The 14,136-nt window shown below is 37.0% G+C and overlaps 1 protein-coding gene across 3 annotated transcripts in view; it reads right to left on the reverse strand.

The window, feature by feature from the left end:
- SLC25A21 (solute carrier family 25 member 21) overlaps window positions 1–14,136 on the reverse strand; it is a 539,864-nt gene that overhangs the window by 500,040 nt on the left and 25,688 nt on the right. Inside the window, exon 3 of one of the 3 annotated variants that reach the window (XM_035260364.3) lies at window positions 2,689–2,747. The exons of the other annotated variants lie outside the window; for them this stretch is intronic. Coding sequence (XP_035116255.1) covers window positions 2,689–2,747 — 59 coding nt within the window. The remainder of the gene's footprint in view (window positions 1–2,688; window positions 2,748–14,136) is intronic. 3 annotated transcript variants of the gene reach the window in all.

Raw genomic sequence — 14,136 nt, forward strand, 5'->3', positions numbered from 1 at the left:
GGGGGGTTGGGATGTCGGGGAAGGATAACATGGGCAGAAATGCCAGATGTAGGTGACTGAGGGATGGAGGGAGCAAATCACATTGCCATGTGTGTACCTATGCAACAATCCTGCATGATCTGTATATATACCCCAGAACGTAAAGTACACTTAAAAAAAAAAAGCAAAAATCTCTGTAGGGAGCACAGGCTATCAGAATAAGAAAAGTCTGCCAAAGAGGACTGTTTATAAAAGGATCTCATGTGCTAAATCATCCATTTGTTGTTTGGACCTATGCTCAAAGGATTGGAATTCTTGCTCTGGGACTCTGGAGATGGAGTTAAGAGGGTTGCTGTCAAAAAAATATAAAATTAAAATTAAAAAGTTCTTAAAAAAAGGTATACCTTTGTGAGGCAGTGATATATATATATGCTCATGGAAGCAAAAGATCATTTAATTAGCATTAAAATTAAAAGAATAAAGATTAAAAAAAACAAAGGTCATATAAGTAATTCCTCAATTATATATATTCTATTTAATTTATATTTATTTATCTTATTCTAATTATTTCATTCTACTTAATTCTTGCCTGAATTAAAAGCTCCAAATCCATTTGAGAATTATTTGAGTAATTTTTCTCAAATCCAATGCCTTTTGCACTATTTTATAACTTTTAGTGCAGTGGCGTCAATTGTAATCCCACCACTTTGGGAGTCCAAGGCAGGAGAATTGCTTGAGGCAAGGGGTTCAAGACCAGCATGGGCAACATAGTTAGACTGTCTCTACAAAAAAATAAAAAATAAAATAAAACAGTTTAAATTATCCAGGCATGGTGGCACATGCCTGTAGTCCCAGCTAACTTGGGAGGCTAAGACAGGAGGATTGCTTGAGTCCAGGAGTTAGAGGTTGCAGTGAGCTATGACTGGTCCTTTGTTTTCAAGCCTGCATGACAGAGTAAAACTCTGTTTCTGAAAAGATTAAAAAATAACAAAAATTTTTCAACTTCTGAAAGACTTTTGTTTTAAACAAGGACTTAGTATTCATAGTATAAGAAAGACAAAGAATAAAAATAAAGCTAAGTCTTGCTATTAAAGGAGCCTAGATTCCATGTCCTTGAAGACAGCTACAAGATATGCTTGCTCTGTGTTAACATGGAAACTGGATCCATCCTATGATTGTTTTTAACTTCTCTACTTATAATAAGCATATGCAACATGTTATAATGCTTAAAGCATAAATATAAGGAAAAAGAATAGAGTGCATTATTGTGGCTACAACTATGACAAGAACTCTTACCTTAGCAAAAATAAATAGAAATTATTTCTTAAATTTGCAGCAGCCTGTGTGCAGTGCATCACTCTTCGAGACACACAGGCCCTGAGACAGACCTACAGCCAGAGAAGATTTGGTGGTTTCTCATTAGGCCCCTGGCAGTGAGTATTTCAGAAAATTAAGTAGTTTATGGAGCACATACTCTTGAGACATTCCCTTGCTTGATTAGATGAGGCAACAATACAATGTGGATGTGAATTCTAAACAGATGGGGAAAATAACCATAGAAAAGGAACAGCTGGCTTTGGCCAAATTGTAAAAGGATTCTCCTAATAGGCTAGCAGAATATGCCTCATGGAGAAAGAGAGGGGATCTGGCCACTACAAACAAAAAGCCAAAGTTAAATGCCCCACCACCGGGAAGGAGAGAGAAGACAATAACTGGAGAGAAAAACAAGCGGTGCTTCCAAGTTGCTGGTAATCTATTTCTTGACTGGTGATGGCTACACATTTCCAGACTTAGAATAATTTAGCAACCTCTACACTTATAATTTGTGCACCTTTCCATATGTATGTTACACTTAATTTTTTTTCAAGGCAAAGAAGTTAAGTGCCCCCCTTTCTTAACCAAGACTCATAGAGACTAACCTCAGAATCTGTGCCTTTCTATGAAAGAAGCATCAAAAAGGAATTTGTTCAGTGTTAACACTAAGGCATATCATTGAGTGAGACACATGTTTTTGTGGTGACATTTCATCTTATTGGGTTCCTTTGTAAACAGTCTGTTGTGGCATTAGTCCAAGCTCATTGCTGCATACTAAACAAGATGTTTTCTGTTTCACTGTTTGGTACTAACCAATGTCATTGTCAGTCAGCAGAAATTTGCAGAGGACCTCATAGAGAGACAGCACTGTCTGCACTGGCCATCGTGGCAAGAGAAATATTTTGCACATAGTGAGATTAAAATGACTTGTGGATTTTTTTCACAAGTAACAAGTATAAAATAATATAATTCATACTAAGATTATAAGTACTAAAGAAAGAATGACTAACCACCTATATTATTTTAATTAAAGAGGATCTCCAAGAATTGAAAATGGTATTTGTTTTTTGTTTTGAGACAGGGTCTCTCTCTGTTGCCCACGCTGGAATGCAGTGATGCAGACTCAGCTCACCACAGTCTTAATGTCTTGGGCTCAAGCAATCCTCCTGCCTCAGACTCCCGAGTGGCTGGGAAAACAGGCGTACACCACTATACTCTGCTAATTTTTAAAATGTTTGTAGTGATGGGATCTTGCTATGCTGCCCAGGCTGGTCTTGAATTCCTGTGCCTGGGTGATCCTCCCACCTCAGCCTCCCAAAGTGCTAGGATTACAGGCATGAACCACTGCACCCAGCACACAGACAGTAATTTATAAAGAAGAAATTTATTTCTCACAGTTCTGAAGGCTGAGAAGTCCAATATCAAGATGCCAACATCTGTCAAGGGCCTTCCTGCTGCACCGTCCCATGGTGGAAGGCAGAGGGTCAAGAGAGGACAAGCGTGAGTGTGCAAGAGCAAAAGGGGGCCAAACTCATCCTTTCATCAGGAGTCCACTCTCAGGAGAACACCATTAACCCATTCATGAGGGCCTTGCCTCTTAAAGGTCCCACCTCCAAACATTGTTGTATTTGGGATTATGTTTCACACACAGGAACTTTGAGGGGACACATTCAAACCACAGCATAGGGTAAAGGAGAAGTTTACAAGCAGATGAGCTGGAATTCAAAGCCTAGAAGCCTGGTTCTGTCTTAACCACTATACTCACAGGAAAGCTGGAAGAGGACAACAAAGGTCACAAGTGCAAATTTAAAGGTGGGTCTGGAAAAACAAGCCAAGAATTTTATCTTGCTGTTGATAGATGAAGTAAAATATAAAAGAAAGATTTCTCAGGCAACTGTTTCTGGAGGGATTGGAAGAGCTTCTGACGCCACTGACTTCCTTGACATGATCTGTAACTTTAGCTTCTGGAGGACTCTTTTCTTCAAGTCTTTCTGACTCTCTGATGATTCCCCTTGCAGATTCATTTCTCTTTCTTTTCCCCTCCATTTTCTGTGGTATTTTTCAGGGTTCTGCATGTGTTCCTTTTCTGCCTTTCTGGCTTCTCTCACAGCTATGATTCTTTTTTTTTTTTTTTTCAAGACAGGGTCTCTGTTGCCCAGGCTGGAGTGCAGAGGCACAAACACAGCTCACTGCAGCCTTGACCTCCCCAGGCACAGATGATCCTCCCACTTAGCCTCCCATTTACTCAGTCCCAGTTACTCAGTAACTGGGACTGCAAGCATCCACCACCATACCCAGCTAATTCTTGTATTTTTTTTTTTTTGTAGAGATGGGCTTTCACCATATTGCCCAGGCTGGTCTCAAACTCCTGGGCTCAAGCAATCCTCCCACATTAGCCTCCCAAAGTGTTGGGTTTGGCATGACCCAGATAGCTAGGATTCTTAACACAACTGTGGAGGGGGAGATGTTTACTTATTGCAGGTAAGGATGTGGTTTTAAAATTTCCTCAGGTGATCCTGATACATATACCCTACCCTAGTGTGTGCACTCATGCACACACACACACACACATAAACACACAAACACGAGAATCACTGGCTGATAGATATGCTGATGGCTCTTAAACTTTCTTGGACAGCCCATCTATTTCCCAACCACCTACTGAACAATTCCAACCTCAGACACAGAAATCATAGATAACTACTCCCCAGTCCCTGCTCTGATAATCCCTGTCATGCCCAATGGTATCAGACCTCAGCTCACAGTCTCTGTGAAGCTCTTTCTCAACTGACTTCCCAAATCCAATCTACCAGCAAATCCAAGTGATTCTCTTTCTAATACAGTCCTCTTTCTCTTTCCCACTGCTACTGCCCTCACTTAACTTTTCATCCACCCTCCTCTAAATAACTGCAACAACCTTCCAAATAGTCCCCTTACGCTAATTCGGCCTCTGTATCACCAATTTATTTCCCCTAAATAGAATCTACACGACCCCTTTTGTAAACATACACCTCATATACCATAAAACAACCACCAACACCTGCCCTAAAACCCCTCTGTAACTCTGTCACTGTTCCCTGCCTCCTTCCCCTCCTCCAGACCCTATGCATCAATCACACTAAACCTTTTGTCCCTCTGAGTGGACAATAAGCTTTCATGATTCCATGCCACTACAAGTGCTACTTCCTCTACCTAGCATGTCCTTGTTCACTCAGAAAACTCCTACTCACCCTTCAATACCTCACATAATTATTTACTTTCTCAGTAAAATCATTCCTGGTTCCCTCTTCTAGGTCTCACAGTATTGGGAGGCTCCTGCAGGTGCAGGACCCAACTTATATCATCATATCCTCTCATGCCCAAGCTCAGATCTAGCAACTGGTAAAAATTCAATACAGTCAATGTTTTTGTCCAGTGAAGACATGAGAAACATGACCTAGGAAGTTAAGTAGTTATTGAGATCATCTAATCAAAAAGCTATAAGCTACAAAAATAATGGTGATCAAGGCTAGGTGTGGTGATTTATGCCTGTAATCCTAGCTCTTTGGAAGGCCAAGGCAAGTGGATCACAAGGTCGGGAGATCAAGACCATCCTGGCCAACATGGTGAAACCCCATCTCTACTAAAAATACAAAAAAAAAAAAAAATTAAAAAAAGCTAAGCACGGTGGCATGTGCCTGTAACCCCAGCTACATGGGAGGCTGAGGCAGAAGAATCACTTGAACCAGGAAGTCAGAGGTTGCAGTGAGCCTAGATGGTGCCACTGCACTCCAGCCTGGTGACAGAAAGAGACTCCATTGCAAAAAGAAAAAAGAAAAAAAGAAAAGAAAAGAAAAAAGAGAAAGAAAATAATGGTGATCAGGTGGAGAGAGGGAGGTGGGCCAGAGAGGTTAGCAACAGTCTTGAGGAGGAGTACACAAAATAGAATAAGAATCAGAGTAACCAATATTTTTGTACTTGTGAGATCTGAAAGTTGATAGTTCATGAATGGTACTAGAGAAATTAGTAACATTTATTCCCTATGACAGATCCTTTCATATCAAACTTAAATTATATGGAAAATATGTGAAAATTGTTTCAAATAATTGTAGAATTAAGAGAGCCTCTAAGTAAAATAATTATCATCACGTCCTCAATGGCAGAGTTATTACTAGAAACCAACTGTCCTGACACTCAGAACTTTTTCCACTGTAGTATCCTGACTCTTTAGATTTCACTTTCTGGATTTGCAAGCTGACTGTTTCAGCAGGGCACTGTGGCTTGTACCTATAATCCTACCTACTTGGGAAGCTGAAGTAGAAGAACTGCTTGAGCCCAGGAGGCTAAGGCTATAGTGAGTCTTGTTCACTCCACTGTACTCTATAGAGTGAGACTCCATCTCTTAAAAAAAAAACAGACAATAAAAACAAAAATCTGACTATTCCAGAAAATGTGTTTAAATACAGAGTTATCAGATGAATTCCCTTGAAAGGGAGCTTCATCATTAACCTTAATATTGTATGTATTGGCCAAGTATGGTGGCTCATGCTTGTAATCCCAGCACTTTGGGAAACCCTAGCAAAAGGACCACTTGAATCCAGGAGCTCAAGACCAACCTTAGCAACCTAGCAAAATCTCATCTCTACATTTTTTTTTTTTTTTTTTGAGACAGAGTCTCGCTATGTTGCCAAAGCTGGAGTGCAGTGGCATGATCTTGGCTCACTGCAGCCTCCGCCTCGCAGGTTCAAGTGATTCTCCTGCCTCAGCCTCCCAAGTACTTGGGATTACAGGCACACACCACCAAGCCCAGCTAATTTTTGTACTTTTAGTAGAGAAGGGGTTTTGTGTTGTTGGCCATGCTGATCTCAAACTCCTGACCTCAAATGATCCACTCACCTCAGCCTCCCAAAGTGCTGCAATTACAGGTGTGAGCCACTGCACCCAGCCTCTACAAAATACATTTTTTTAATTAGCTGGGCATGGTGGTGTGTACCTATAGCCCAGTCACTCAGGAGGCTGAGGTGGCAGGATCATTTGAGCCCAAGCAGTTTAAGGCTGCAGTGAGCTATGATTGTGCCACTGTAATGAAGCCTGGGGAACACAGAAAGATCCTATCTCTAAAAACATATAATAAAAATTTTTTAATAGTTGCCCAGACTGATCTCCAGCTTCTAGTCTCAAAAGATCCTCCCACCTACGCTTCCCAAAGTGCTTAAATTATAGGCATGAGCCACCGTGTCTGACAGAAAAAACTAAAAATTCTATGTCTTCTCGACAATTCTTACTCTTGGCAAATTTACTCAACATCATTTTTATTGGAGCACCTCCATTCCACTTTATTGCATGTCTTCTCTGAATTTGAATCCTATGATCCTCATCATTGATCCAATAAGGACACTACTTTTTCCTCACACATTTTAACGATTTTGTTGAATGGGAAAAATAGTAGAGTGTTATAATCTTTCACTAGAGCTCTGAAGCCAAATTACTTGGGTTTGAATCCCAGTGCTGACACTGACAACATCAGCATGCATTACTTAACCTCCTCAGTTTCCTTATTTTTGAAGTGAAATTGTTGGCAGGTCACATAAAACCTAGTTCTGCTCTAATCTTAGAACAGTACTTTGCATATAGTAAGTGCTCAACAAATGGTATGTATTATGATAATAACTATTATCATTTATATAGTGTCAATTCAGTGACTAGTCCATCTTACTATCTGTATTAATGTTATCTGTCTTAGCTTATAAATTCCTTGGTTGTCTATGGGAATGGAAAGATGAACATCTAATCAAAGGTTTGGAATGATACCTAGCACAGAATTAAACATCACATCTAACTCAGAAACAGACATTCAATAAACTAAGGAGACACTCTGATCTCCTAACTGTACTCTAATAGTTATCTTAGTATACGCTAGTTTCCCTGTCTTTAAACTGAACTGTTCACAACCACTAATTAAAATGGTCTTATCAAATTATGAGTTTATCTCATACTGAAATCAAATAAAAAAGAACAAACAGTAGAAAAGCATGAGTTTAAATAGGCTTTCTTTTTTTTTTTTGCCAATCAATGTGAGCTTGTAAGGTTGCTCAGGTTAGCCTTGAACTCATGACCTCGCCTTCGCAAGCGCCACGACATCCGGCCGGAGCCACTTTAGACCCCTAAATAGCCTTTCATGCCTAAGTATAATTATGCACAGAGAAAGAAACAAAATAAATATTTATTTATTCAGAATTCAGCTATATGAACCCAGGGAACAATTTTTTTTCTTTTACTATTAATTAAAGATGTGAGTATTCCTACATGCCAGAGATATTGTTATAATTAAGTTCCTTTAAGAACTTGTTATTAATATTTCAACAATCTGGAAATCATACTCCTAGGTATTCACACAAGTGAGTTGGAAACTTATGTCCATTTAAAAACCTGCACACAAATGTTAGCTTTATGGGAGTATTATTCATAACTGCCAAAATCAGGAAGCAACCAAGATGTTCTTAAATAGTTGAAGGAATACTAAAATTGTACTATGACTTATATAATGAAATATTTTTTAGCAATTGAAAAAATGAGCTATTGAGCAACAAAAAGACATGGGAAACCATAAATATGTATTGCTTGGGAAATAAAGCAGTCTGAAAAAGCTACATATTGTATCATTCGAACTATATGACATTCTGGAAAAGAAAAAACTATGCAGAGAGTAAAAAGAGGAGTGATTGTAGTGGATATAGGGCAGGGAAAGGAGGGAGGGAAAAACAGGTGGAACACGAGAATTTTAGAGCAGTGAAAACTATTCTGTATGTCTGAAATCTGTATGGCACTGGTTTCTAATATGAATACAGGTATTATGTTGTATTTAAATAGTATTTATTAATATTTCTTAATTATATTTCTTTTGAAAATTTAATTTTGCCCAATATGCAAAAAAAATTATAATTCCTTGTTAGAAGCATATATACAAGCTAAAAAAAAAGAAGCACAGCTATCAGCTGATTTTCTTAGAGAATTTTGTCAATGTTTATAAGATGTATATATTAAGATAAAATATAAAGTAAATAAGAAAATTTCCTTTAGTAGCTATCAAGTGGATCATTTCTGCCAGCTGCCTGACTTTTATAAATTACTACTTGGTAGGAGCATGAGTAAAGCCAAAAAGAATGTGGATGATGTGGTATAAACCATCAATACTACACAGTCTGCCTAATATACAAAGTGGCAATTATTTCCACTGTTCTCAAAAGCAAAAGATGTATCATTAATGGAGCCATAAGGGATCCACTCTTTCTTAAAATATATAGTTTACTACCATTTAACATGTCTATATGTCAATGAATTCGTTCTACAGGTGTTAATTAACTACTGACACCCAACAAAATATGTAGAAAAAAATTAAAGTATGCTAAAGGTGAATCATCCATTAAGGACACATTCATAAATATGAATACAATATTAGTATTCTCCTTTAAAGTGATTTTACTTATGTTGCTTACATTTCTAGATTCCTTTTTGTCTTCATTTTGCCCCAAAACTTGTTTCTTAAAATATTTGCACATATTCCATTGGCTTCTCTTCTGAATGATTGTCAATCACTTAGGATGTTAGATGGTGACAAGAGAACCAGATGTCATATCCCACCCCTAAACACGCATTTATTCCCAGGTGACTTTTTAAAAAGCAGCTGAAGAAATATGATCCCATTTTCAGAAAACTGAGACAAGGAGAAAGATAATAAAAGAGATAAAGAAAAAGAAAGACAACAAACAGTAGTTCTAGAAGTTTACTCACCTCGATTAAGGTATATACTTTGGCATTTAAGGGAGTCATATTCAAAATTCACAAGATATGGCCTTTGTATTATTTATTTTTATATAAACTAAGTTCTAACACAAATAATTCTTAACTGTTTAAAATTTGAGAGAAAATGTGAAGATTTTCATTGTAGACCATATTTTCTTAAATTAAAATTTGCATAGCAAAGTGATTTTCAGTATACAGCATTCCTGCTGCTGAGAGAAACGAGTCTGTTAATACGTATATAGCTCTGCCTTAAATTCATTTGTTCACATACATTAATTTGTGGTCTTTGGACAATATCTCTTATCTTTCATCTATTTCACTCTACTCTATTTCCTATGTATTTCTGATAGCTCCATCTGCAAATTTTCCTTCATTGAAATTATAAATATTATTTATGAGCACCTTAAAAATCTTCTGTGCATACTAATATGTTGTAGTTACACTGATTTTCATAAAGAAAAATTATTTCTGAAAAATCAAAAGCTATTTTAAATGTTTATATTCTATCCTAAAAAATAGTCTTCAGCTGAATTTTTTGGTAAACTATGTTGCAGTTTTTTACCAATGTTCTTTGGTTCACTATAAATGATATGGTAAATTTGCATTCAAATTCATGGAACTTTTGAAATCTGTTTCCCATTTAGCTGGCCAGCCAAAAACAATATTTTCATTTGTAAACAGCTGTTTCATAATCAGCTCTTTTGTACTATGTGGAATTCCATAAAAGATAGAAAATTTTATTTGAAATACAGGAATCACATTAATCCACTGAAAATCATTGATTAGTTTTTGTACACTACCACACATTTAACTTATAAGGAAAGATTTTAAGGAAAATTTAATCTTGCGTCCAAATATAACATTACTTTAAACATGAGGTCATCTAAACATCTGTCTCCAATATATCACTGGGGATTTAAATTAAAAGTCTGCTAAACATGTACAATCATTTTGAAAATAAATAACAGGACAAATTTTGTCTTGATTATGATTATCATACATTTTAAAAGGAAACATTTATTCTAATAAGAAAAGTCTGAACTAATTTAAACTTTATTGACATTAAGTTAAAATAGTTTCATACAAGAATAAGATATATTTCATTTATTTGCTGCTTAATGATGCTTATATTTTAACTTTTCAACATTATGCTCTTAAATTTTTACTCTTAAAAAAACGGATATATTTATTTTTCTATGCATCTTCAACTATAAAATATTCAAGGAAAAATTCAAGACATAAAATTTTCCTCTCAGTAACTGAAAAATAACACAATATTCTTTCTGAACTTTCCTTCCTTTGGGGCAACTATGAATCTTCAAAAATAACTAAAATAGTTATATCCATTTAACTGACTCCTACTTTATGCTTTAAAATAAAAGACAGCTAATCACAAAAGACAGCGAAGACAGTACATTCCCTTCAAGACTATAATCATCAGGAAGTCAGTGTATTTTTTAAGTGATTAAACTCTACACCTAACTGTAGAAATTAATTTGTGTCTGGTAAGTATGAGTATTTAAATTCAGCAACAGGATATCTTCAGAAACCAGCTAAATACTTGAGATGAATTAGCATTAAAAATAAACCAAAATGCTTAATCATCAAAGCATTTTCTGCTGAAACTAAAATGAACATTAGCAGTTGAAGAGCTGGAGGAAATAAAATTAAAACGTCACTGAATAGTACATTCTTAGAAAAACACTATAGCTTTCCCCAATGCTGCAGAAATCATCAGAGAACCAAGCTGCAAGAACTATGAATGTCCAGGTTCATCTCGCATCTAGTTGGCTGCTGCAAACTATAACTGTAGAAGGTGGTAGTTACGGTTTTCTGAACCACCTCATCGCATTTCTTCTTTCTGTTTGTATCCCAGAGTTGCTAGCTTTGGCTATGGCAATTTCAGATCATGTATTCTGCCTTGGTAGATACAGGATAAGACCTTTAATATCTTTAATAAGTTAAATATGTACACAGTTCTCTGAATGTAATTCCTTAAGGGCAAGAACTATGTCTTACTAATTTTGGATATCCATACCCTCGAACTAAGCTGACACATATCTGCAACTTGATAATGCTTGGTAAATGTATGAATGAGTTAATGAAATGAACATCTGACTGAAACGAAAAACTTTTGCCTAGTTCTGTTGAAACTACTAGTGCACTGCTTTAGTTTTCCCACATATAAAATGGGGCTTATTTTGCTCTGCACCCTCACTGAGGTATTGGGAGAATTGATCAAGAGGATATACACAAAAGTTAATTGTAAAACTAGTAATAGCAAACTAGTGTAATCATTTTGATCATCAACAGTGTATCTAGGTTAAATTGTATATGCAGAAAAACAGACACTGAATGTTAGATGAAGTATTTATTTACAATAACATTCTTTAGAAGAAGCTTAAAATAGAAATAACATGCTTCCAAAATAATGTGATATGTTGAAAATATGGCTAAAGGACTGGGAGCTAAGAAATTCCCTTGGAAAAGTTAAGTCTGGTGGTACTTTTTTTTTTTTTTTTTTTTTTTTTTAAACTTTATAAGATCTTAGGACTCAGCATGGTAAAGCTCATGCCTGTAATCCCAGCACTTTGGGAAACCAAGGCCGGAGGGTCACTTGAGGTCAGCAGTTTGAAACCAACCTTGCCACATGGCAAAACTTTGTCTCTATAAATAATACAAAAATTAGCCAGGCATGGTGGCGGGCGTTTGTAGTCCCAGCTACTGGGGGACGCTGAAGCAGGAGAATCACTTGAACCCAGGAGGCAGAGGTTGCAGTAAGCCAAGATCACTCACGTCAGTGCACTCCAGCCTGGGTGACAGAGAGACACTCTGTCTCAAAAAAAGAAAAAAAAAATCTTAGGAACTTAAATAATTAACATCTTTTGTATTATGAGGAAGAAGTTCAAGTTTTCTTACAGAATTAATATAACTGAGCATTTGAGTTTATCTCAGACTTTAGCCTTCCCGCTCCAAAAGCTAAACACCATAATGATTAAAGATGCTAATTCAGCACTAGCAATGTAAAGCATGTTTTTGTGTGTTGCCAGTGCTTTTCCCCAAAATGTAAACAACCACAGATATGATCTAAGTGAGAAGTCTTTGCATTTATGCTGGCCTTTGTATTAAAAAAGCATAAAATTGTCTATGATGATATCTCTTGATTAACTCCACTTTTTAAAAGAAAACTAAAATATAAAAATAATTTTGCTTTAGCGTAGTTTCCATTTGTGTAACTTTATCTCACATATTCCGAGTTATTGGCTATTTTCTCATTTTCTGTCTTTTTCCTAGTAGATTTTTCCTAGTAGATAACTCTACTGTGTAAATGTTAATAGCAAGTTGCCCTGTTAAAAATCACTTCATTTTGCTTTTCTCTACTCTATTACTCAAAATACTTGAAACAAAATATGTAAGGTACTATATGTCACTTTTTCTATTTTTCTAGATTGCACTGACTTTTTCGTTTTTCAAAGTAACTACTTTAGTCAGCCATTTGTGCACTTTTGTCTGAGTACTTTGATATGACCCAGGCTCCATCTTCAACGACAGTATTTCTCAATCTTGGCTGCATATTGGATTCAGCTAGAGCAATGTAAAAAATGCTGATTCCTGGGTCCAATCCCAGAGGTTCTGATGTAGTCGGTGCAGGGTGTGACAGTGGCCTCGGCATCTTTTAAAGTTACCCAAGTGATTCTAAAGTGTAGTCAAGGCTGAGAACTACTGCTCTGGGAACTCGCAGTCTTGCAGGGGAGATTAATAACAAGAGTGACAACTCCATTTATGGTGTGCTTAATTGTGCCAAGCAGCAGGCTAAGCACTTTATGTGCCTCATCTCATTTAACTCAAACTTTGTGGGGAAAGATTCTGTTACTATTCCTATTTTATGAATAAAGACATGAGGATTAGAAAGATTAAGAAATTTGTCCAAGGTTCCACCATTGATGATTGACTGAGACAGAACTCAAACAGCTCTGTCCAACTCCAGAGTGGTAGCTCTTCATCGCAGACTATCATCAAGGTAGAAACCATGCCATAAAAAGATATTATATTTCTTTTTGGAGACAGGGTCTTGCTCTGCTGCTCAGGCTGGAGTATGGTGGCATGATCACAGTTCACGGCAGCCTCAACTGCCCGGGCTCAAGCGATTCCCCTACCTCAGCCTCTCAAGTAGCTGGGACCATAGACATGTGCCATCACATATGGTTAATATTTTTTATCATTATTTGTAGAGATGAAGTCTCACTATGTTGCCAGGCTGGTCCTGAACTCCTGGGCTCAAGCAAGTAACTAGGATTAGAGCCATGAGCCACCAGGATGGGCCTAAAAGATTTTTTTGAAGGGGCAAGTCATAGTGTTCATGAATAGAAGAAATGACAGAAGAATTACCTCTAAGGATACATACCACTGAAATTAGACAAATATTAGAAATGTCCGTTTTTCTCCTTAGCCTGTCAGAATAAATTGTAACTTTTCTCAAAATAGTAGTATCCGAGGCAAAGAACACTCCCAGGCAGTGTCCCAGTCTAGCTGGATACCTCTTGGTTGTCAAGGACACAGGAAGGAACAATAAAATCATTATTTGACTATTATGTTTTTAGTTGCTAGTCAGCATCTAAGTCTGTCTGTACACTGCATCTCTGCATTCCCTATGGGCAAAGGGAGCTGTCCCTCCTGGTAGTGACAAAATAACCACAAACAAAACAGTCCTCAGGGAAAGCCATCTTTATCTGTCAGTATTAGTCAGCTGAGAAACAGAGCTGCAGGCAGCTGGAAAAACAGTTTGCCTGTTTTAAGTTTACAGGTGGCGTTACAATGGAAAGTTTTACATACTGAGATTCCTTTTCAAGTTAAAAAAGTTTGGACAGAAAGGGACAAAATTTGGTAGGATTTTCATGCAAAGCTTATAAACAGCTTACAAAAGCAAAGTATCAAATTTTAGTGAAGCTTGGTGAACTAAATACCCACCTGCTGGCAAACAGGCTCAGCTAACTGCTCCCCCGCTTTCTGCACTGCACATTCCTCCTGGTTCAAATCAGAATGGCCACACGTACCTGCTGT

The sequence above is a fragment of the Callithrix jacchus genome, chromosome 8, assembly GCF_049354715.1.
Source record: "Callithrix jacchus isolate 240 chromosome 8, calJac240_pri, whole genome shotgun sequence".
Lineage (NCBI taxonomy): Eukaryota > Metazoa > Chordata > Mammalia > Primates > Cebidae > Callithrix > Callithrix jacchus.